The 25,386-nt window shown below is 46.3% G+C and overlaps 1 protein-coding gene across 1 annotated transcript; it reads right to left on the bottom strand.

Moving 5' to 3' along the window:
• Positions 1-893: 893 nt before the first annotated feature.
• Positions 894-25,005, bottom strand: ILDR1 (immunoglobulin-like domain containing receptor 1). Its single transcript, XM_015413566.1, has 9 exons — positions 24,942-25,005; positions 20,109-20,172; positions 14,624-14,811; positions 9,513-9,662; positions 8,887-9,006; positions 7,732-7,878; positions 6,500-6,604; positions 2,922-3,754; positions 894-967 (listed from the first exon to the last, which is right to left on the bottom strand). Exons 1-9 carry the CDS (start codon positions 25,003-25,005, stop codon positions 926-928), a joined length of 1,713 nt encoding a protein of 570 aa, XP_015269052.1. The 3' UTR covers positions 894-925.
• Between the last annotated feature and the right edge of the window lie 381 nt (positions 25,006-25,386).

Genomic DNA, 25,386 nt, shown 5'->3' with positions numbered 1-25,386 from the left:
CAAATTGTGTCCTCGCTGTGGCGTGACTCCAGAGAGGGGGTTTAAAACTGGCGGGGGAAGAGAGGGAGTGGCTGCATGGCCTCTGCTGCCGGCCGCCAAGTCTTCTTCCTGCTAGCAGGAAGAAAACGATTCCTTCCTTCATGCAGGAAGAAGACTCCGCCGGCAGGGGAGGAGGGAAATCTTGTGGGGCTGTCCCTATAAGGGAGGGGGCAGAGCCCCCAATAGCCCCACCATAGCTATGGGCCAGGGTAGGACCCCCCCCCAACCATCTGACATTTGCCTTACTTTGCAGAAAGTTACTCAATATTCTGCATGATTCAAAAGTAAAATTAATGGAAGGAAAAGTTTAGCTATTACATTATAGAATGGGCACAAGCCAACTAAATTTAATTCTGGTCTTAACCATATTTACTTTGAGGAATGAAAATACAAATCTAATTCCAACAACGCATGCCTGAGAGTGTAGAGTCAGAAGTGCTTAGCCTGATCTAGTTAAAGTTATACCAGCTCAGTGTTAGATCCGGTCACTATGCAGTATTACTATGCAGCATTTCCACGTCATACCGGCGACACCATCCCTGTGATATTACAGTTCCGATGAGAAGAGTTTTGCGAAGTCAGGCTATTTTGGAAAAAGCTGACTCTTTCCTGATACTTAGGAGGGAAGACAAAATAGATTCTTTGACGGGAGTCCCACTTCAAGGCTAAGGGATGCCTTCATGAAGGAATCGTATTTTCATGAACCATTGCTTAGAACTTTGTGGAAATCGAAGCATCCCAGAAGAGGTAGGCCGAAAGCAATGAGGAGGCACAGATCGGTGGCCACATTTCCCACTCGATGTTTAAAAGCCTCAACCAAAGAGGAATGTCTCCTGTTCAGAGAAATGAACGCTTCCTCATTTGATGCTGTGCTGAAGCAAAGAGGCTAAATGACAACACTCCTACCACTGCGAGAGCTGCCTTTTTCCTGCAGAAGAAAAATAAAGTGCTATTAAGACAAGGCAGAGAGTGCAATAGTTATTCATAGACCCTGCCCTAGAGATGTAGGGATTAATATAACTAATACTTTTACTTGGCTAAAACTGGCAGTGGGTTAAACCCAGCCGAGCCTGGTCTGCAGATAATGTTATTTGTCTGTACTCCATCTTTCTCTCCAATGGGGACTCAAAATGGCATACATCATTAACCTCTCCACCATTTTATCCTCAAGACAACCCTGTGAAGTAGGGCTAGGCTGTTTGCATGTGAGTGGCCCAAGATCATCCAGCAAGCTTCCATGGGAGAGTGGGGATTCAAACCTGGGTCTCCTAGACCCTGGTTTGACACTCTAACCAATATCTGAGTGAGGGATGTTATTCACTACCTTCTGACTCCTTAGGCAATCTGTTTCAGATTAACTGTGTTTATAAGCCCATCTCTGACTGAAGACCAATGTAATATAGACAGGCAGATCACAGCCCTGTGACGTTTGCCATTGCTTTTTGTAGAATGACACCTGTCTATTAACATGCACCAACAAGCCATTGTTGCTCCCAGTGCACAAACTGGGGGAGGGGGCTTAAAGAAAGTACAGTCATCCTGTACGCTCCTAAAAGCAGTAGCTCAGGAAGCCATACACAAAAATGAGGGGGGCCAATCTACTATAATTCAAACATTACTTGTCTGTCCTCTTCTGCTTGCATGCCTAGTTGCTACTGTTGCTTCCATGTCCCCTAGTTGAAAAACAGTGTCCTGCAGATAGACTGCTCAAGTTAACTGGACAGGTAAATGACATGTTACGATTTTGATTTACCAGTACACTACAGGCAGACATGAAAGAAAGAGCTAATAGCATGTTCACATTCCCACAAGATTCCCTTCCCACATCACATCTGGCGGCAGCCTTCAACAGATGTGGCAACCTACCAATCCCTGTGCTCACAAACACAGTTCTGTTTATCGCAAGGAAGGCTTATTCAGACCCGTAGCCAGGAATTTCTAAGTTGGGGGCATTTAAATCTCTCAGAGGGCCCTTAAATATTTTAGGTTATTTAATTATTTCTCCTGTGCAACCCCCCTCCCTCAAGCCCCCTCTCCAGATCCCCAATGCAGCCAGCATCCCCCCAACTCCTTCTCCCTCTCTGGCATTCCCCCCCTGCTGTTTCCAGTCACCCGGCTCTCCCTTCCCTCCGTAGGGTGGGACTGGGAGATCACATGAGCCCGCTTGGCTCCCTTGCTGCTCTTGGCCAGCAGCTTCTGACTCCCTCTCTCCTACTTTCCCCCCTGACAGGGAAAAAAGCCAGTCCCTGCGTAAGGCCCACACTCTCCCTTCTGCTGCTGCAGCCGCCTCCTCTTTGCTCTCCTCCAGCCTCCTCTGCTCGCTCTACCCCCGACTCGGCTGGTGGTGGTGTCGCTGCCGTCCCCCCACCCCCTCCGCAAGCAGCAGCAAGCCAGGCCTGGGAAGCAGCAGCAGCAGCAGCTGCCACTGCTGCTGCCGTGCACGCCTCTTCCTCCCTTGGCAAGCCATCTGCCTGCCATGGCCCCCATGGGGGCCTCCTCCGTCTCTCCGCCGCTGCTGTTGTCTCCCCGACTGCCCCCCCCCGACTCCTGAGGTGGCCGAGGAGGACGAAGAAAAGGAGCTGCCCACGTTGTGGGTCTTGGTGCCCCACTCCTCTCCAGTGTCCCAGCCCCCTCTCACCCCCGTTGGCTGCAGCAGCTGTTCCTCCCCCAATGAGTCCTACGCAGGAAGGTAAGGAGAGGACTGTGGGGCTGCTGGCAGGTGTGGAGAGGGAAGAGGCAGCAGCAGTGGTGGGGAGTCCGCTGGGCAGCCCAGAAAGTTGGGGGGCCTTGGCTGCCTAAGAAGTTGTGGGGCCTTGGCAGGAAGTCGGGGGGGCGGGCCCCAGGGGGGCCCCACCGTAGCTGAGGGGCCTGGACTTATTTACCGATTGTTGTTCCGTAGGGTATCTGGATTTGCTGCTTTTGGTTGGAGTGATTTCTATTGAACGATAACTAGGGGGTTTCTCTTCTGGCCACTCTGGAGAACGGTGCTGGCGATGTCTCCTGCTATTCTCCTGGAAGCGCTCGTAGTTATCAACTGAGCTCCAGGAATCCCAACGAGATGGTGGAGAATAGCTGCGATGTCGGCGGCCCCGGTGATTAGAGTCACTGTCCCTCCTACTGAGGTGCTGATAGGCCCGCCTCCCTGAATGCACGTTTCTTCGGTCAGAGTACTGCCGGCCAGAGTACTCCCTTCTGGCATCCGCAGGATAGGCCTCGAGATCGCTCCTACCATGCAACATGGATGACGCATTTGGCCTGGAATTCTGGGACCTATCATGATGACTCCCATTTCTCCGCCTTTCAACTCTATGGTCTTGCTGTCTGTCCCAAGACTCCTGATCATAGTTGGACTGGGAAACTTCATCCAAGGAAAGACGCCTCCATCTCCTCTCCTCCCTCTCTGCTTCACTTGCATTGCTCCGAGGCCTAGGAGTCCGTATAGACTGCTGTGGACGTGATGAACTGCTGGTCCTCTGAGACGAAGGGATGTGTTCAACGATGGGAGGTAGGTGGATAACCCTGCGTTCCACAATCTCCGAGCCCAAAGAAGACAGTATACTAGGGTTCTGACTGCCCCCAACATGATGAGAAGGCAGCAGAGGCTGGGATAGGCTGAGGTTTTTGATCTCTGACTCAAGGAGTTCCAAGACCTTGTTGTTAGCAGGCACCTGGCCAAGTGAAGGCATCAGTGGCTGACTGCTCTGCAAAGAGACATCTAGAGAACATGGTAAAGAGACATAACCAAGTAAGGAAAGTCTGTGAAAAGGTACAAGTTTTGCAGTGAAGCATTTATTCATTTATACCCCACCTTTCTCCACTGATCCTTGTGGAACATTACAAACTTCAAAAACAGTGCAATCAGACAGCATAAAATATCCAATGAACAATGCGATAGGATTAGGATTATAAAACTGGAAGATGATGCAGGAAAAAATAGCACATGATATAGCATAACCAGTACAGAAAATAGGCTACACAAGTAGAAGACAGGGCAGAAAAAGAAAGATAATACATAAACTGTATGATGGAGGTTACTGAGGAATAGATTCCATAAGGCCAGATCGACTGAGTCAAGGTAGGAAAGCTTTCTTCCAGGAAAAATGAAGGCAGGAGGAAGCATTTTTGCAGCTGCATTAACTTGCTTCTCTATCAATAATACTGGTTCCAGTATATAACACCTAGGCTCTTAACTGAACATCAGGGAGGGTCAGCTGAACCCCACCAAAAGTGGGGAGCACAGCAAATCATGATTAAGACAGAGGCTCAAACAAGACATGATGGTGGTAGTCCCATTTGATTAGATCTGGGTTTGGCCCAGCCACATATGAAAGGTGTGCCTGATCTGAAGAATGGCATGCAGTTAAGAGATGCTGAATCCTCTCTCTTGGCACTGCTTATGTCACTGTGGTGCATTGCCCCAGACAATTCTCTCTTGGAAAAAGGCATCTGAATGTTACATGTTAGAGAAGCTGGGTTCAGCTCTCCTCACTCACGTTGCCCCTTTGCTCTTAAAAGTGCCTCTAAGTACTTGCCAGAGTTGACCCTGCTTAGCTTCCAAGATCTGATGAGACCGGGCTTGCCTGGGGTATCCAGGTCAGGGCTTCAACACAGATATCTAATTAGCAGTATGACCATGCTCAAAACTAAGGATGATAAGAGCTGTAGCCAGTGTCAAACCACCATTATTTCAACTATGCTAAAATGCAGATCTGCTGAAAAACTGTTGACATCAGTTATGATATTCTCAGTTCTCTGTATCCTTTTAGGATTCCCAGAACATGGTAACAGTCTGCTTGTCCTACGACAGCGAACAAGTTTCCATTCTTCTATTAGTTCAGGCATATAAAATGCCAGTAGTGTACTTGGCAGTGTACAAGGCACAGGTTCTACTTTGACTCCTTATCAAGCTGTGAGGAAGTTAAAATTCTAGGGAAATCTACAAATCCAAGGTTAGAGGGTTACTGAGTTCACAAGAATGCTTGCTTAGAGAACTGTACACTTGTCCTGCTAATAACCGAATGAAAATGGAAATGAGAGATTCAAGATAAATAAAAGTAGCATGTATGTATTTTTAGTAAAGAATTGCTCTTAATTTTTAAAATAAGCTCTATTTTAAAAAACCACACAAGTTTTTTTGCCATAGAGATAATAATAATAATTGTTCTTTAAGGTGTCAAAAGCCTCCTACTTCTACAGGCTTTTTAAGGACATCTAACCAATAATGTATCTTGCATCCATTTGCCTCTAAATCCATACGCTTATTTTTTCACTAAAGGGGGAGGGGGGGAGAAATACTAAATTTTCAAATGCACTCCTCCATTCTCACATGATACACACCTTTGCACTAAGGTTCTCCTTTCATTTTTATTTAGGTAGTGGAAGTTCCTGGAGAACACCTTGCCTACGAAGTTCCTTAAACTAGCATTAAATAAATACTTGTCAAACTGGAATTTAAGTGCAATTATATCCTGAAGGAAAATAGATCTATGAGTAATTAATTCAAATAAAATTTTTTAGTGCTGGGCTTATGGGGATGCAGACAGGCTAAGTATATGCAGAGACCTGGAGGCGACAGTTGAATTCTAATTTGCGAATGTTTAATATGACTTTTTCAACCCCACAACAGTGATTAAACACATATTTAACCATTCTAGTTCCAAGATCAAAGGAAACGGCCCAGTAAGTGATGAACACATTTTCACATTTGCTTTGCTACTACAAGATCTCTCTCTCTCTCTCTCTCTCTCTCTCTCTCTCTCTCTCTCTCTCTCTCTCTCACACACACACACACACACACACACACACACACACACACACACACAGAGAGACACCACCACCACTTGCCTTCACTCATATATACATATTGCAGCTTCGGGGCTGAATAACAATATGTCTTTTCTTTATGTGTCACTGATGTTTGATGGCCTATCTATAATCGGGGCTGTGCGCACTCTGCACAAAGCACGTCTGGTGAAAACACCCCACACAACAAAATGAGAATTCTACAACTGGGGTAAAAGTTACGCATACATGCATATATTTTGCTTACGTCATGGGCTACAGTCTGCTTCTCCTGGTAACATAGTAGATGAGAAGGAATGCAGAATGCTAAAACACCTTTAGAAGTTCTTGCTAAAACATCCTTAGAAGTCTTGCTTAATCCCACTCTGGCTCCTCTGGTTTCACAAGGCTCTGGCAATCTATTTTCAAGCTTACCTGAATGTTCATAAGGACTAGAGCACTGTTTTCCCCCAAAGGGATAGTAAAACACAAATGAACATTGAAGTCTATGCCAGCTGCAAAATTACACACTTATGGGATATAAACAGCCCTTCCTGGGACTTGGAACCTTTCCCACCTCTGGGAGATGCAGCATTACAGAGCCCAATCACAAACTTCTGGCACTGATGGGCCAACATACTATATCAAAAGGTCAACCAGCTGGGAACAATGAACCTACCTCGCTGCAAGAGTGGGTTGAGTTGATATGTAGAAGACTGAGAGTGATGCTTCATCCACGGCAGAAGCTGCTGAGCCTGTTTCATGAAGTAGTGACGCTCCAGTACTAGAGGAAGGAAAAAGCAATAGATTTCATATCTGCCTTACATTCAAGTGCTCCCTGTTTGGGATTTTGTAGAGTCATCTCTACAAGATAGCAAGAGCAAATAACAGTGATGGCCAGATTCCCCTGGCTGTTATTTGGGAAGGGACTGTGGCTCAGTGGAAGGGCCTCTGCTTTGCATGCTCAAGGCCTCAGGTTTAGTCCCTGGCATCTCCAGTAAAAAAAGAACCAGGCAGTAGATGGTGTAAAAGACCTCTTCCTGACATCTTGGAGAGCCGCTGCCAGTCTGAGTAGACAAAATGGAGATGGATGGACTGGTGGTCTGATTCAGTACAAAGCAGCTTCACATGTGTTCATATGTGCTCAGTCCACAACAAATAACACCACAGATGATACATGTTGCCACACTTGCCACATGAAGAAACTTGTATTGTTTTTTACTTTGAGTAATGATTCAGAGCTGCACAAATCCAATGTAGAGCTGCACATTGTATATAGAACTACACGTTGGGAAGCCTCTTGTCAAATTCTCCCTGCAATGCCCAGGACAGCAGCATCTCAGCCGCTTTGGATAACGATTCCCTGTTCTTTAATAAGCCATTCATCACTGAAAAGATCCTGATCTACATATACGCAGTCAGCTCTCCATGTGGAAATGTAGTAGATCCTCTCCCTAGGGCTGGAGGTACTACCTTCTCTAGCTTCAGATGTGTAGCCAGAGTTCCTTGACATCCTAACCTTAACATTTAATATAACCTGAGGAGTCTCTACTTCAACACATCTGAATTGTACACAGCCTGTTGTGAGGAAGCCAGAACTTGTGAGGAAGCCAGAACATTACTAGGCAGAAAGGAATGAAGACAGGGAGCAGCAAGAAAAAGCATGATTATATTATTGTGCTTGTATTTCCCAGATCTGTGCATATAGGTGACAATACATCCAGGTATGTTTATTAACTGGATGCGTGTACATGTTAGTTCAAAACTCCTATGTGTAACTGAAGCAGAGAAATGTCAAGGTAGCTTGTTGGTCACTGAAATGTGTATGTAAGCAACCTAGACAGAGTACATTTTTTTGGAAGCGGGGGGGGAAATCAGTGCATAGAGTAGGAAACCTGCTTGCAACTTTACCTTTCTCATTGCAACAACAGCGGTCTGGACAGCAGGGACAGCGGACATGGCAACAGCAATTCTGAGGACAGCACTGGCACCAGCACACCGCAATCAGTAGTAGTAGCAGAAGGCCACCCAGGACAATCAATATCACAGTCAGCCAATCTGATTGTAAGGAGAGAGGGACCATAAAAAGGCTGCTTTACTTCTGGCTACGTATTTACAGATCAGGTTCCTCCCCAACCCATCCCCAAGAAACTTCTTCCTCCAAATCAAACATAGACCCAAGTCCTGTCTTTAGGTTTATCATCAAGAAGATACACAAAGGAGTGAGGAGGGAGGCAAGACCAGATTGACTGTGCCAGAACAAAAGAACTCATTTATTAACAGGCATTCACATCAGTTTTGGCCAGGCTGTTCTTCCGTTGCTGTCATGGAACATGTGGTTGGCATTGCCAGTGATATGCCCTACTGCTCATCTCTGCATTCGAAAGGCAACTGGTAGTAAGTTCAAAACATAACGGGGAAACCATGTTTGTTTTTAGAAAAACTGCGGTTAGTGAAACCAGGATTTGACACACAGGCAACCAGTGAATCTTGGCTTGTCTTGAAAAATCCTGTCTTCAACACTGTCATCTTACCCCGATGAAGACACGGCGAGTATCCCAGCCTGCACACCCACCACCTGTTAGACTTGTATAGACTATGGGCCAAGCTAGAAGAGATCCTCATGTCCGGCACAGAGCTATTGCCATTTTACTGTGATTTTAAAATGCTGCAATTCTGATCGGGCCTGCAGTATGGCAAGCTAAGGTGCTTTTGTTTGCCTCCCCTGCACTTTTTCAAGTGCCAAAACATATCTGTGTGGTACGCATGTGTGCCACTTCAGTACTTGAAACAAGAGTAGCTCAGCCTGCCACACTACGGACCCAGACAGGGTTCTACAGGCCTTTTTAAATCACTTTAGAATGGCAGCGGCAGCCCTGTGGCTAGCTTGGCCCTAAGGCTACAAATCTTCACCTTACTTATTAGAAAGCAAACCCTACGGAATTCAGTGGAACAGACTTCTGAGGCTCAGAACATGTCCTCTTATGGACTACATTCTTTAATCTCTAAAGAAAGCAGAAGAGAAATTTATCCTAACAGGAAAGAAAACAAAATATCACTACGTACGCAAAACAATAAGCTTCACTTCTTTATCCGGGTCACCAGTTGTATCTCCTGGAGCCTCAATAGCACAATAATAGACTCCATTGTCCCACCACATCACCTCGTTGATCACAAGATCTGCACCTATGGAGGAGGAATACAGTATAATAAACACTGCAGAAGTTCTTAAATTGCAAAAAGAGTTGTCTGGGAACAGAACTGGGAGAGTTCTAGAATGGTGCCATCCTTGACCTCTGCAAGATACAGGATTATACAACATGAAGCAATTTTCTCTCCCCTAGTATTGAAAGTAACAGAAACCCCCACTCCTAACGTACATACATATTGGGCCAACAAACAGGGAACAAAGAGCAAAGCCTTGTCCTAATGTTACATCTTAGAATTGCTATTCAGGTGTTTACTGCCTCTGGATCTGGAGATTTTCTTTAGTCATCATGGCAAGTAATAATGACACGGTCCCTTCAACACAGATATTACTCTTTTCCCAGGATAGCATGAAATCTTTTCAGTAACATTAGCCCTGAAAGCCGTGAAGCCATAAATTGGGATTCCAACTTTTTCACACAAGATGTTGGGCAGTCATTAAAATAGTGTATCCTCATTTCTTTAATATCTTGTTGATGACTCACGGTTTTGGATTGTGATCTTCCGCTGCCGGTAATCAATGCCCAGCACAGGCTCATTCTGTCCTCTTTTCTGAGCTACGATGCGCACTTCCCGTTGATTGTCATTACAGTCATTGGAAGGATCCTGGCCAATAGCTAGGCCAGCCTGATAGGCTGCAAAAACAACATCCAAATGCAAAGTGAATACTGGTTTATTTATAGCCCCTCTGAGTATGCAAAATATTCACATCGTACCAGCTCTTAAACAAGCTGAAAAAGATCACACGTGGTATGAACAAAACGTTAACAATGCTGGCCATAAAAAATTGGGAAGAGATGCATAGAACAGAAAATCATGAAAACATAAATCGCTTCCAAGTTCCGTTAGTTTGTAAGCTTTTGCATTTTCCTTCAGAGAGGCAAGGCCTCAGTCCAGTAGCACTTTAAATATTAACAAAATGTACTCCAGTAGAAAATTTTGGGATGCAGATTCATAAGATGCATAGGAGGCCCATTTATACACACAACAGAAAGGATATTATTAGACAGGCAAAATTAAAAACCTAATATAGGATGAAAAGATATAAAACAAATATAACAGGAAGTTATGGTGCTAGAGCTGAAGTGCTAATTATTCCTATTGTATCAGCTTTTCTCTTTTCATTGTGCACTAACTTTTACAGAGTGTCTATCTGACAACAGCTGGGAGTTCCCCACTCATTTTCTTTCTTTCTTTTTTTGTTTAAAGTTTTTATTATTTTTTGTTAATAACATAAACTTTACATACATCAAATACTTTTTGCACTCATTTTGAGTGAACTGATCACACTTTAGATTGGATCTTTTTTTAAAGCAGCCTGTCTTTGTAACATCTTCCCCCTTCCTGTTTGATGGATTTAAACATCTGTGCATCTGTGATGGACTGTCAAGGGTTAATGCGTAACAGAGTCTGATAACCTTTGAGTGATAAGCTATCTGAACAGAATTCTGCTGAGAGAGTCAATTAAGGAATGACAGTCGGGAACTGAACAGCTGAAGAAGAGACAGTTAAGCACTGACTGTGGACTGGGAAGGAGGCTAAGAGAGTGAGTGAATCAAGGAGGATCCTCATTCAAGGCAAAAAAGGGAAATAGCTTCTATAAAGAAAAGTGATCTCTGTACAGTCACAAGGAGAAAAAGCTCTTGAAGGGTGATCCATGACGTGTATAAAGAAGGATTTTGGGAACTTGGTTGTATGTTCCTGCCTTCTAAATTTTATGTTGGTGAAACTCAGAAACTTATGCTTGAGTGTTTAAGCATAAGCTGAAACAAAAGCCTCTCTCCTCAAAGTTTTAAAGACCTTGTTGAATAGCAGAAACAGTTAGGTAAAGGTTTCCCTTGCTTGAAAGCCAGTCGAATCTGACTCTAGGGTTGTAGTGCTCATCTCCCTTTCCAAGCTGAAGAGCCAGCGCTGTCTGAAGACGTTTCTGTGGTCATGTGGCCGGCATGACTAAATGCCAAGGCGCATGGAACACTGTCACCTTCCCACTGAAGCGGTACCTATTTATCTACTTGCAATTTCTTGCTTTCGAACTGCTAGGTTGGCAGGAGCTGGAACCAGAGATGGGCGCTCACTCCATCATGCGGCACTTGGGTCTCGAACTGCTGAACAACAGACCTTCCAGCCTGCAGTTCAGCATCTTAACCACTTGAGCCACCGCAGTTCCAGCAGAAACAGTTACTTGTTGGCAAAAACATTATCTGGTGTTTGTGTGAATACAAAGTTACCTTAGTTTTACTATTTATTCACCTCATACACCTTACACCTGATTCCACCTAACCTTTTCTCCACCAAATTAAATAAAACATTTTGTTTATTTGGAACTTTCAAAAGCCTCTTGTGTGCGATTTCAATAGCAGAATACAGGAAGGTGATTTTGTCCCCTCAGTACCCGGGGCTGGGTCAGCATCCATCCATAGGTAAAAGGGCAGCTCAGCAAGAAAGAAGACAGAGTGGGAAATCCTGCATGTAAAGGAGGGAAGAGGGCGAGATTGTCATAGCACCTAACAAAGTGAGCTCTGAATTATGAAAGCATATGCTGGAATACATTTTTTCCAGTGCAATCCTAAACAGAGTTACACTGTTCTAAGCACACTGATTTTATCAGACTTAAAAGGGTGCAATTCTTCTTAGGATTGCACTGGTAAATCTTCCAGGTGTCCTGACCTCTTGTTTTATTCTGCTGATACAAGCTAACACAGCTACCCATCTGGAATTAAGATCTCACACTGTGTTGCGTACACCTTAACCTGCACAAACCCATATTCTTCTTTGGCCTTTAGGTTCCAATTGTCTCCCTCTTTAAGTTGACGGGAACACCAGGGTTAGAAGGGGAAGGAGAGAAAATAAACTGTGGGGGGCGGGGCGGAGATTAAAAAAGTTTGGCTGGCCAGCAGGGGTCATTTCGTAGAAAAAGAGCTAGGGGAACTCATTAGCATATGCCACACCCCCTGACATCACCGGAAGTGTGTCATAAGGCCACACACCCCTCCCCCAATGGTCCTGGCCGCTGCCGGCAGCCTTGCAGCTCCACTGCCGAGCCCCATGAGGGGCCCGGTGGCGGGAGTGCAAGGAAGCCCTGTGAAGGCCCTCCCTGGCCCCATACAGGCAGGGGTGGGGAGAGGCAGGGAGGAAGCAACTTACCCTCCCTCTTCTCCTGCCTCCTCCTGGCTGAATGAGGGCCAGAAGCGAGCGGCCAGAAGCAGGGGGCGGGGCTTCGTCATGTGCCCCGCCCTCCGTACCTCACCCGGGGGAACTGCGATCCCCCCTGAAATGACCTCTGCTGGCCAGCCAAAACTTGTGGTTGCCAAGGGCCATGCTCCTCTTCCAAAAGTGAGGGCAGAATATCATCTCTAACATCATGGTGAGTAGAGGAGCACAAGAAGAAAGAGGAAGCAACTGAAGAGAGCAGTACATGTCTATAAAATGGTTTTAATCCTATCAGTGTGAGCATACATCACTCTTTGTCCTGATCATGTTTTCAGCATTTTGCCAACGTAATCTTGTATATGTTGTTGAACCTTTTAGGCATCAAACAATACCACTATAAGATTTCATACTGATTCTTTAAAAAGTTAAAATAAGAAGATCCCATAGGTACATGTGAAAGCATATATTTCTCCTTTCCCTCTGACAACTGGGACCCTGAAACAGCATTTCCTTTGTTTCTGAGTTTGTATAAAATCTTACAAGACATGACAGAACAACTGGATAACAATTCTGACAAGATAGTTATAGCCCTCCATATACAGCTTTTCCAAGTTAGTTCTTATTTTAATACTTCAAATCTCTTGTCCCACTCATGCTCCCTGTTAAAAGTATTAAAGCCAAAGTGGAGAATCCCTGAAAGTGGGAAAAGGTTGAATTCTCTAGTTGCATGCATTTCAATAACACTGAAGTTATCAAATGATAAATAAAAGGCACTAACAGCTGTTTGCTAGAATGCAGTCTTACAGTTCTAAGTCTACCAGTTCTGATTCAAAGGAGGGAAGGAATCAACACCAGACTTTTACTTATTTAAATTAATTCGTATCCACTTGTCCAGAAAACTGCTGGATTTCAAACACAAAACATTTTTTAAAAAGACTACACAGCCAAACAGTACTAAATCATAAAACAAGATGATTAAAAAAAAAAGCAAAAAAGAAGACAAAGTAAAAGTGAGTTTAAAATCTATAAAACACTGTCAGTCATAAAAAAAAACAGCTAGAGATTATACATGGCCAGGAAAACAATTCAATAAAACCGCGGGCAAATAATATGTCCTTTACCTGAAGCTTAAGCAACAGGTGAATTGCAAGGGGAAAGCATTCCATAGACAGAATCTCACTACTGAAAAGCTGTATTTCTGCTTGTAACCAACCTAGAGATGTCCAACTTCCCGAAATTTCGAAGCCACACGAAAAAAAAACCACAGGGTTTTTTTGGTTTGTTTTTTTGGAAAATTAAGTGTTACGAAAGCCTTAAGAGAAAATTACAAGCTGATGCACCTTGTGCTACCCTAGCACATGGACATAATTTTTACTTGTCTTTTTAGCAAGAGTGAAGTTCTCAGAAAAACATTTCAGTTCTTGTCTGAGGCTTCGGTGTAGTTGCTACTGTACCTCCTTCTGATTTTTTTTTCACCCTCTTGCAAGGTAGGACAATAAGCTACTTTATAACCTAGTCTGTGGGTAAATGTGTCACAGTGGTTTGAGAGAGAGGCTGAAAAGGTCAGCCACATCAGGTCAATTGTGTACCTTTCCCACTTGGTCAGAAAAATTCGAAGCAGCCAGGAGCCAGTAGTGATAAAATAGTACACACAATTGAACCATTACTATATGAAAGTGTACCTGACCATGAAAGCAAAGTATCAAGAATGAGCCCTCTGATTAATATCTTTGCTTTTGATCACAGACAATAATCATCAAACCATTTCATCTTGATGAATTCATAAGAAATTACTGTTGCACTGTAACATCAGCAGCCATTCTGTAATACCATCTGTTTGACCACCGAGGAAGGCCAATGGGCCGAAACATGTATGGTTAGGGTCAATAATGGTCATTTTTGGTTGTCATCATACAATTTGATTCTTAATTGAGGCTGTCACGAGGGCCAATATCTGTTTCTTAATTTACTATGTAATAAATACATGTATATTTTTGTATATCTGTCAATATTTAATGTTTTTAACTTGACTAACATAATTATTGAACCTATATACTTTGTTCTTCTTAACCTTTTTTGTTCTTCCATCTACAGCATGCCTACCTGGTCTTTAAAAGCATTCACTCTTTCTAAAAGAGAAAATATTTCATAGCAGTTTTATCAGTACTCCCTCACATTCCCAATTTTTCTGTCAGAAAAATGGGGGGAAGGGCCTTGGAGAAAAATGGAAAGTAAGCCCAGTTTCTTTCCAACATTTTCCAGCTTGTCACATCTCTATACCCACCTCACCTCCAGGTGGGTGGGGGGAACGCACAGGACACTGCTTGAGATGAAGATGTGTCAGATTTGGCGAAAGATTAAAGAGTTCTCTTGCCTGGGGAGCACCCTTCCTCCTGCCGCTCTTTGTAGAGGATGCTCCTTAATAACACCATTTGCTAGAACTCACCAACAGAATAATAATCAAAGATGGGATCCTTGCAAAAGGACTTAAAGCGCCAGGTAACTAGCACATCCTGTAGCTGTCCAGAGGTGCTGTAGTCACACCTGAGAGTCACAGAAGCAAATAAAGTTGTATAACGCTCAGTATCTGGCACAGTCACCAAAACGGAGAAACAGCCTGCAATGAAGAACACAAGAAAACAGTTTTCAATATACTTTAAAGTGGCATGAAATTCTACCCTTTGGGAAATATTTGCCAGCAGTCCCCAAACCCAGCAAGGATGCACAGTATTCATAGTAGTAAAAGAAGAATGAGTTAAATGCAACTTTCAAAAGGGCTGGAACATCACTTTGGTTATGATTACTGGCTAGCACTTTGCAGGGTGTCTAGCGGTAGGTGATGGGGGGAAGGGAAGCAAACCTGACAGCTGCTGGGCAACCCGTCTGCCTGTCCCCAGACTGCTGTCTTACATATCTGGATTGACAAGGCATTGGAAGACAAAGTCAGTGCCAAAGTCAGAAACATAAGCTGTCAAAGGAAGGGAAAGAATGCACAGAGACGGGCCTTATCCAGGATGTCCTAATGGTTAGGAAAAGCCCCAGCTTTGTGTTCCCTCACACTGTGATACCGAAGTGTAATAATTTCAAAACACAGGGCAAGCAGCTTCTCCAGGCTGCCAGGGCGGTAGCAAGTCTATGTTTAGAAACCATACCTGCTACAACTAAGAACATTCATATTTAGCCCAGCTAGGCCTGTATAATTTGTTTTACTCTAACAAAACTACTCAGATTCATACATTCAAAGCAAGGTGACACCCCAAATAAATGCAAGCCCAGGATGAAATGGGATAGGACGTTATAGAGGTACACAACTTCCTCCTGTATTTGTTTATTTCATTTTATTCCACGTCAGAGGTCATTTCGGGGGGGAACGCGGGGGAACACAGTTCCCCCGGGTGAGGTGCAGGGGGCGGGGCACATGACGAAGCCCCGCCCCCTGCTTCCGGCCGCCCCGCTTCCAGCCCTCATTCAGCCAGGAGGAAGCAGGAGAAGAGGGAGGGTAAGTTACTTCCTCCCCGCCTCTCCCCACCCCTGCCTGCCTGGGGCCAGGGAGGGCCTTGGCGGGGCTTCCTCACACTCCCGCCAGCCTTGCAGGCCCACCGCCAGGCCCCTGATGTGAGGGGGTATGGCATATGCTAATGAGTTATGCTAATGAGTTCCCCTAGCTCTTTTTCTACGAAATGACCCCTGTTCCACGTTAGGTTTTATATTTTGCCTGTCTAACTACCACTGGGAGCGTCTCACAGCTATTCAGAGAGTGAACTGATTGCTCTTTTAGATTGGATCTTCTTTTGAACCAGCCTTCTTATAACTCCCACCCATTTCCTTTGTGCCTATAAATTGGCCTGATTTATACTCCTATACTCCTGATGAAGTAAATTCTGACTCACATAAGTCTCTCCTGGAATAAATTGTTAGTTGTTAAAATGCCATTGGATGCCTATTTTATTCTGCTCATACAGATTAACATGGCTCACCATATGGAATCGAATTTAGACAAGCTTGTATTTTATTGACTTTTTTGTCTTACTGGTAATGGTGTGTGTGTGTAAATATGAGATGTATTAAATTTGGCTCCAGAACAAGTATGGCCTGACACATTTAAATAAGTTTAAGCACACATTATGGCAGCTGTACTATTGTGTTTCCTTATCATGGATAAACAAGATAACACAAAAAAGTGATAACGGTATTACCACCACCAAAGATAGCCATACCACTTGAGATAACATAATATAAACATGTGTTGCACTGGGCAGGCAGAATAGCTCAGATGAACCACACCTGGTAGGAACTGCCTTTAATTGTAATCCACCCACAAAGGAAAAAATAGGTAGAGATTTTAAGTAAGGTGAGTATATTGGTTACCCCCCCTTGCCCCTTAAGAACCTCTTTTGTTTATAGTGCAACAAAACCAGACAGTTTAGGAAACAAATATGTCATCTCTTGGCAATTTTACCTCTGTGGATTCAAATTAAATTGTTTTAATTAGTATTTCTTAGATGAATACACTAGAGAGGTTACAGGAAAATATAGCAGAGTTGAACAGGTTGCCAGTCACATTCCTTTAACCCTATGGAAGGATGGTGGCTCAGTGAAAGAACTGGAAGTCCCTCCCATTAGCAATCTGAGATCAAAGAAATAGCAGCAGAACAGACAAGAGAAAGGGTACAGAAGGAATTGACCTGTCAGCCTTACTAGCTCTACTTCCTCCTCTATAATTTTTGTATACTTGGTGCAAAGAGACCTTGCTCTGTCCTTCACCTTCCAACACAAGGTGCATGAGCTTTGACAGAGGAGTGGTCCTCATCCCCCCCCCCCATTTGCAGATGGGATGTGTATGTGGAAAATGTTTTGAATAACTCTTAAAGAACCATCTTGAAGACTGCATCTCCAGGTCCCTTGGAATAGAATTTGATCTCAAAAGTCTTCAAAAGCAGAGGGGAACCTGATTCAATTGCAAAATTTGATTGCATCAGATTTTGCAATAATCTCTACTATGTACTATGAATTACACTGTTATTCACAAAGCATGTTAACAGAGAAGGTATCATTAGGTAATGAGATGATGTGTCCTGTATTTTATATAGGTTTCTCTGATTTTTCTGTTTTTCTGCTTTTACAGAGCTCCCTTCAGGGGGGCAGGGGGGGGTTCAAGCCCCCCTCCAGCATTTCCCAGTGGGGGTAATGCCCTCTCCAGGCTGCCAGGTAGCATCATGATGGGCTCAGGCTATCATTCAGTTACTCTTGTCTGTCTTTGTGGCAACTTAGCAAGTTCAGAGGAGGCACAGGGCTGGTTTTGTTTGTTTTTGTGAAAGGGGGGGCTTTCAGGTGATAATAATGTCTGTGAAGAAACAACAAAGAGAGAGAAAGAGGCAGGAGGGGAGGATTAACAGAACTGGTTAAAACCATGTAGCAATAAGAAGGCTGTAGTAGTTGGATGGAAGAATGTTCTTCCTGTAGCCTGAAACACAAACTCTAATGTAAGTAATGGATCAAGAGAATTATGGTTTGCCTTCTCAGATGGGACAGTAATAATTGTAATATCACTGTGTCCTGGTGGGCCCTGCCTTAGACAAATAAATGGTCCAATTTCTATTTTATCTTTAGCTACAGGTAGGGGTAGAAGAACTGGTTCCCCAGAGGTGGCAAGGTTATTCTACTACCTAGAACCGCCTTTAAATACACAAATATTTCTATCCCCATTCTATATTTAGCCTGATGTGTTTGGGGGCTGCAAAAGCATGTTGCCCAAATATTGGAAGTTGTGTACTGGGAGCTGAGCTGAAGACTGTGGCCCAAATGGTGAAAAGTAAGTTGATTTTGGTATCCTGGGATCTGCTTTAGAGAAAAATAAATCGAGAACATGGGAATATTTCTGTCTTCAGCTATATTTGTTCATCTCTGTGTCTGTAGATGGGGGCAGGGATATAAAGCTGGTTCCCCAAATACGGAAACTGAGATAATTCTGCTGTCCTAGACCATACTTCTACTAAACAAATGCTCCCATATTTTCAGGCCAGGGTATCTGAGAAGCCAGTATTTACTCTGGGTTCTGAAATTCATGTGGACAGTCATACTGAGCATCCAGTCCGTGAACAACATATTTGTCAGTGTTGATCTCAGATTGGGTAAATTAGAGTTCAAATCCCCACTTAGCCATAAAATTCACTAGGTGACCTTGGACCAGTCACACACTCTCAGTCTAACACGCCTCATAGGGTGGTTGTGAGGAAAAGAGGGGGGGGGGAGAGAAGAACTATTCATTTTCATACACAAATGAAATATTTGCCTCAGTGAAAGAATTTATGACATCTTTCCTCTCATGTTTCATAGACCTCTTTCTTTAATTGAGATTCAGACTATTGCAAGTGAAAAATATATATATATTAAAACCACATGATTACTAGCAGGTAGTTTTTGGAAATATAAATTTAATATCAAAATAATTTAATACGGATTACTGGGCACTGTGCCCCACCTGAAGAGACCGAGGAGTCTACATTCCTGAGCACAGCAGCAATTAACATGATTCTGGGATTTTAATATTTTTGTAAATATTAATATTTTAGGATTTTAGGATGACCTGGATGGCCCAGGCTAGCCCAATCTCGTTAGATCTTAAAAGCTAAGGAGGGTTGGCCGTGGTTAGTATTTGGATGAGAAATCTGCAAGGAAGCCAAGGTTTGCTATACAGAGGCAAGCAATGGCAATCCACCTCTGAACATCTCTTGCCTAGAAAACCATAAGTCAGCTGTGACTTTATGACATAAAAAATAAAAATGACTGGAATGCAAAAGACTGCAGTTTCTCTTATTAGACATCTGATTTCACTAGCGATCACATTTTATTTGTAAATCCCTGGTTTAGTGACATTATCACTGGTAATATACACAATGCTCAGTGTTCCCTTGAAGGTGAGCTATTGCGCTGTGGCGCACCCATTTTTACCCCTCAGTGCAGAGATCATTATCTCACTACAGGGGTTCTTTCTCTGTGGGTGTAGCCCCACCCTCCTGCTCAACCAGTGCCTATGGGCCCTATAAAAGGGGATGTTGGCAGTGGCATCCAGCATCCCTCCTTCCGTCATGTGGCTGTTGTCCTGCTCCCTGCCCCATCGCCATCTTCCTCCCGCCAATGCTGCTGCAGCCAGCTGTCAGCAAGCTGCCAAGTGTTTTTCTGTTTCCCTTTCATGCGCATTCCTTCCCTTGCACTTAATTGCCTCGCTGCAGCAACGCGCATCTTTCAAGGCCGCTGGAGGAGTTGCTGGAGAAGTTGCTTTGGCTTTCCCTAGGATGAGTCGTGAGAAGCTTTACCTGTTATGTTTATTGTAGCCGTTTGTTCTCATGCCTAATGCCCGCGCGCAGGAACCCCAGTAATTGGGTCTTGCTGATTTGAATGTACTATAACCTGTCATGCACTTAGATCACCCGCCATTCCTAACAGTGTTCCTGTCTACGCATCTATAGCTTCACCTTCTAAGAAGTGTGTGCTTCGTTGTTGCTGTGGGTCCTGACACCAGCCTGCCTGCAAGGCTGCACAAAGCAAGGTGAGTTGCCACCCCCCCCCAACTGATCTGGCATGGTCAGAGGTGGCTGCTGGCTCCTGGCCTCACTGTGGGAGGCCCAGGAAATGATTGAATCTGAGGCAGGGGTGAGTGCTGGGGGGGACTGCTGCAGCGGCTCCCAAGCCTTTCCTCCTCCATGGCAAATCCTTCATGGCTGGAAGCCAGCCCCCCTGCCTGGACTCCACAGTAGGAAGGAAACTATGCAATGGCCACCAGACTCCTGACCTCGCCACAAGAGGCCACGGAAACGACTGAGGCAGGGGTTAGGGGTGGGAGGGTATGGCCACTGCAGCTCCTATCAAGCCTCTCCTCCCCCCACCACACCCCAGGAAATATGCAGATCTTGGTGCCAGGCCCTGAGCAGGCCAGCAGAGAGAATGCTCTGGGAGGCAGTTTCTTCCCCAGTGTGTGCCGGGCAGAGCCCAAGCCTAGGGCACTCGTAGGAGTGGCCAGTTGCAGGAAGATTCCCTCTCTCTCTTTTTTCTCTCTCCCACTTTCTTATCCTCCCTTCCTCCCTCCCTTTCACTCCTCTCTCCCCATCTATTTGCTTGCTTTCCACCTCTCTCTCTCTCCTCTCCCCATCTTTTCGCTTCTTTCCTTTCTTTTCTTTCTTCCTGTTTTTTTAAATGTAAGCTCACTCACAACTTTAATCCTAGTAGGTCTTTTAGCTACTTTTAGTAGAATTTTGACTCATAAGACTCCACTGCTTAGAGGGAACATTGTCAAGGCTGCCTCCTAATATTTACCTAGCTCCCCATCCAAGTACCTCAACCTTTTCCAGGTTCAATCTCTGGCATCTCCAGTTAAAAAGTTCAGGTAGCAGCCAGCAGATGATGTAAAAGGCATCTGCCCAAGATCCTGGAGTACCACTGACAAGTCAGAGCACTCAACACTGGCCTTGATAGACCAGCCTCATCTCCCTTATAAATAAAAGCTGAATGGTGGTGGCACTTCTCTAGAACATTCCACACACTCCGAAATTGGTTGGCGCCCTGGTGTGTCACTCACAGTGCGTCTCTCTCCATTTGCTGTGCTGCCACCTGTGTGGGTGTCCTCCCGCCCACGGAGGCAGCGACCACCCTTTTGCCCTCAGTTTCCTTCGAGCCGCGGCCTGGGTGCTCCACTGGCCAGACCCCCTCACTCGGCTTACAGGCCCCAGATGGGGCCATGCCACCGCTGCTGAGCCGCGGCAGCCAGGAGCCGCCACCAGCCAAGAGGAGGCCCAGGCCGACATGTGCTAACTCTGCCCAGCCGCCTGGAAAGGAACCGGGGGTGGCCCGTTCCCTCGCGCCTCCCCTGTGCGGTCTGTGGATGAGGGGAGATGGTGCCATGCCACCGCGCCTGAGGCCGGCCAGGGAGCCAGGCCCAGCCTATCCCGTCACCCCATAGTGGCGGGGACGGACGAGGCCAGGTGGCTTGGCCTGCCAGGGCCTCGAGTGTGTGGAGGGAGGGCCGAGGAGAGGGGTCCAGGAAAGGAGACGCGGGCCCGCAGCCGGCCACCCGAGCTGCCACCCATTGCAGGGAGAGGAACGAACCTGGTCCACTTGCCCCGCCGAGGCCTCGCTTGGTGGGGGTGGCGCCGAGGCCTCGACCCCGTGGGGGGGGGAGTGTGGAGTGCTTCCCCAAGGGGGGGGGGCGGGAAGTGGATGGCGCCCTGCACCTGACTGGCCTCACGGCCATTGCGGGGAGAGGGGCGAGCCTGTCTGACTTACCCCGCCAGCACCTCGATCGGGCAGGGATGCCGGGGGGATAAACGAGGGCAGGCGGCTTGACCCGCCAGAGCCTCGACTGCACGGCAGGAGGGCAGAGGACAGGGGGCTGGGAAAGGAGACGCGGTCCCGCAGCCGCCCGCCTGAGCTGCCTTCCATTACAGGGAGATGGACGAGCCCAGTCCGCTTGCCCCGATGGGGCCTCGCTCGCCAGGGATGGCATCAGGAGCGGCCAACCCAGGCACCTTACCCGCCGGGGCCTTGACCCTGTGGGGGAAAGTACGGGCTGCTTCCCCGGGTGGGAAGTGGATGGCACCCTGTGCCCGGCTTGCACCCATTGCGGGGAGAGGGGCGAGCCTAGCCGGCTTCCCCCACCGGCGCCTCAATCGGGCGGGGCCAGGCGCCTTGGCCTGCCGAAGCCTCGACCGTGCGGGGTAGGATGGCCAGCTTCGCCATGGGGGGGACAGGTGGAGACGGTGACCCGCACCCGCGGCCAGGCTAGCGCTCCGTTGTCTTCAGTTCCACAACGGGCATTCTTCCTAGTTCCACATAAAACAGTTTTATAAAAGGAGCAGGATTGTAGTCTATTCTTAGGTTTACTGCATGTTTTGTCCTGCTTTTACTGCATTGCCTTCTGCGTTTGTAATTCCATTTTCTGCTTTGTTTATGGTATCCCAAGCCTGATACTTTTTTATTTTGAATTGCTTTTCTAAGTTTTGCAATTCTGGTCCTAATGCATTTTGTATTGGGTATCTCACACTGCCTGATTGATTTGTTTTATATTGTGCGGCCCGCTTTGAGTCTCAGTGAAGAAAGCAAATAAATGAAATAAATGTTCACATGCCAATATATTAGCCATCAATGAGCTCACTTCATACATCTAAGAACAAGAACGTCTACAGAAGGTCATACACAAATGAGCTCATAAACTACAAATCCCTTAAGTCATGTGGTGGTGGTGGAAAATGCTACCAAGTGACCCCATAGGGTTTTCAAGGCAAGAGACATTCAGAGGTGGCCTGCCATTGCCTGCCTCTGTGCTTTCGGTGTAAGCTTTAATGTATAACCAGAAACACAGGAAGCAGCTCCTGCATAGAAAAGGTAGAATGTGGCACAAGGGATTTAAAAAAATGCCTACATTACTGTACAGCTCCTAACCCGTTAACTTTTTTGGAGCAATCTGGGCAAACTGTCTCCATTTGGACAGGATTTGTTTTTAACACTATAGACAGGGCCGGCCCGAGGCGATGCTGCGCCCTAGGCGAGGCTGCAGGCTGCAGATGCCGACCGCCCCACCGGGAACCCAGTGGCAGGGGGGCCGGGCGCTCGGTCAGCGGTGGTGGCAGCAGCTCCAGCGGCAGGTAAGGAGCACTGCCAAGAGGGAGTAAAGAGCTGCGCGGTCCCGGGGCATGCCAAGGCACAGGGCTGGCTGGCTGAGGCGACAGCAGAAAGAAAGCGCTGCGGCCTCAAGTTTGCGCACTGGGGGGGGAGGATTGTGTGAATCAGCCAGCCACCCAGCCCTCCACCTCGGCGTGCCCTGGGACCATGCGGCCCTTTACCCCCTCTTGGCAGCACTCCTTACCTGCCGCTGGAGCTGCCGCCACCGCCGCTGCCAGAGTGCCCGCGGCGGGAGGAGGTAGGTGGGTAAGGGGGTAAAGGGCTGTGCAGTCCCAGGGCGGAGGGCTGGCTGGCTGGCTTAGGTGCCGGCAGCAGGGCGCACTTACCTCCTGCCTGCCGGTGCCTGCAGCAGCTCCGGCAGCCTTGGCTCCCCTGGCAGGCGGCAGCAAGCGTGACCCTGGCACGGGCTCCTTTTCATGTGCCCACTCTGCCAGCGCCTCTCCCCGCTGGCCATGGGTCGCTGGGTCCGGGCGGGCAGGACATGGAGGGGAGCCTCAGGGATCGGTGCTGGCTTTTGGCGGGGGGAGGCAAACTTCGGTGCCCCCATCTATTTATTTATTTATGTATTTAAGTATTTTTACCCCGCCCTCCCCGCAAGCGGGCTCAGGGCGGCTTACAAGGGGCATAGCTCGGACATAAAATCACATAAAATCCAATAACATTACAATCAACAATAAACAATAAAGTGCTTCCTTTTATCAGGTGGTCTTAAGTTATTAAAAATGATGGCATCATTGTCCAAGAAGTGGTCCGAGCCCGTCCGCCGTACTCATTGCAGCATTCTAGTAGCACTATGTTCAAGGACACTCCCAACTTCGATGTTCTTACCACCGTTGATAGTAGTGGTGGTGGCAGTGGTGGGCCCGCTGCCCCATCCAGGGCCTCCCGCTCTAAGTGAGTGCCTAGTTGGCCTAGCGGGAGAGCCGGCCCTGACTATAGAGGGAAAATGGACTGAAAACCCACAAAAATTACTAATTTGTTGAAGCCAAACACTGATCACATAGACTCAGAAGCAATTCCTATTGAAATTATTCCAATGGGATGGATTTATAACCAACTATATTTAGTTAGAACTGCAACCTTCTCTAAATAGCTACAGCACCTTTTCATCAGTTTTCTACCAGAGATTAACCTGATTAGTCCTTTGAACTTTTCTCTTTACAGAAAATATTTGGGTACAAATCCTGCATCTGATGAAGTGAATTTCTGACTCATAAATGCTTATGGTAGAATAAATTTTGTTTGTCTTTAAGATGCCACTAGTCTCCTGTTTTATTACAATACAAAGTTACTTTGCCTGGTAAAAGATGGGAATTGACTGAAGCAATAGCCTTAGGTAACTTTCACAAATGGAATAGGGTTATAATCCTGAGAACCTTTAATAAGGAAAGTTTGTAAACAGAAACTTGATCTATGGCAAAATTCCAAAATCAACACTAGGTCCAACCAAAACATCACAGAGTAGGAAGCTTTTCAAGTTCCCCATCAAGTTAGGTTTTTCAGAAAAAACAAGCCAAAAAGAGAGAGAAAGAATTTCAATACATACAAGAAACACCTATTTTAGGAATTTACTAGGGAGTAAGTCCTATTCAACACAGTATGATATACTTCCAAAAATACATACAACAGGATGCATAAATCTTCAACAGCAAAATTGCAGCTTTTATTTGGATGTTCAAGTGAAAAAGATCAATGCAGGATAGAAAGTTAAGACAGCTGAATAATATTCAGATTTACATTTTAAATATATTTACCTGGAAGCAACCTACTAAAAGTTCTCACAAGATTTTCTACAAATAAACCATAGAATAGGCACATACTTGATTGCTAGCCTGAAATCTTCCCAGCACAGAAATCCCTCATGAAAGTGAAAAGATTTTACAATTGTCCCCATACGGGTTAAGAAAAGCAAAGCTGGAGGGATTGCCTACCTGCCTGGTTAGCCTGATGAGAAAACCACAGCAACAAAAGCAGGAACAGGTGGGGCAAAATTCAGGTAGGGGGGCACCCACCAGTAGCCAGTCAGACAACAACAACAACAACAACAAAAAGCGAAGTGTTTAGAGGTAGCCACCCCACCCACGACTCACCTGTGGAGAGCCAGGTAAGGCCGAGAAGGAGCACCTGCTGTTCCCATTGCCAGTTCCAGGCCATGGCGCCTCCTCCCATTGCCCGCAGCGCAGCCTCCCTTTAGAGCCTCACCCCACCTCAGGTGCTCTTCCTAGTTGAACAAGATTCCGACCGGGGTGGGGGCTGCTGTTATTTGGCGTCTGCGGTCACCCCTGGGGCAGCTGGCTCTCTTTTTCGGGCAAGGAGCCCCTAAACGCTGCTTGCAGCCCCCGTGAGCTCCTCCGACACCTGTTGCCGCAGCGCTTTTCCATTCCCTCCCGCGGCGGGCGCCCTGCAACTACTCCCCGCAAGGTGCACCGCACCGCCGCCTCCCGGGCAAGCTCCTCCTCTGCTCTCTCGGCCTCGGCTTGCTGCCTGCGGCTCTTCCTCCCACCCGAGGGGGCGCCCTCCATTCTTACTTCAGTT

Source organism: Gekko japonicus, unplaced genomic scaffold (assembly GCF_001447785.1).
Source record: "Gekko japonicus isolate JY-2015 unplaced genomic scaffold, Gekko_japonicus_V1.1 scaffold273, whole genome shotgun sequence".
In the NCBI taxonomy this organism is placed as follows: Eukaryota; Metazoa; Chordata; class Lepidosauria; order Squamata; family Gekkonidae; genus Gekko; species Gekko japonicus.
This window is presented reverse-complemented; position numbering and strand designations above follow the sequence as displayed.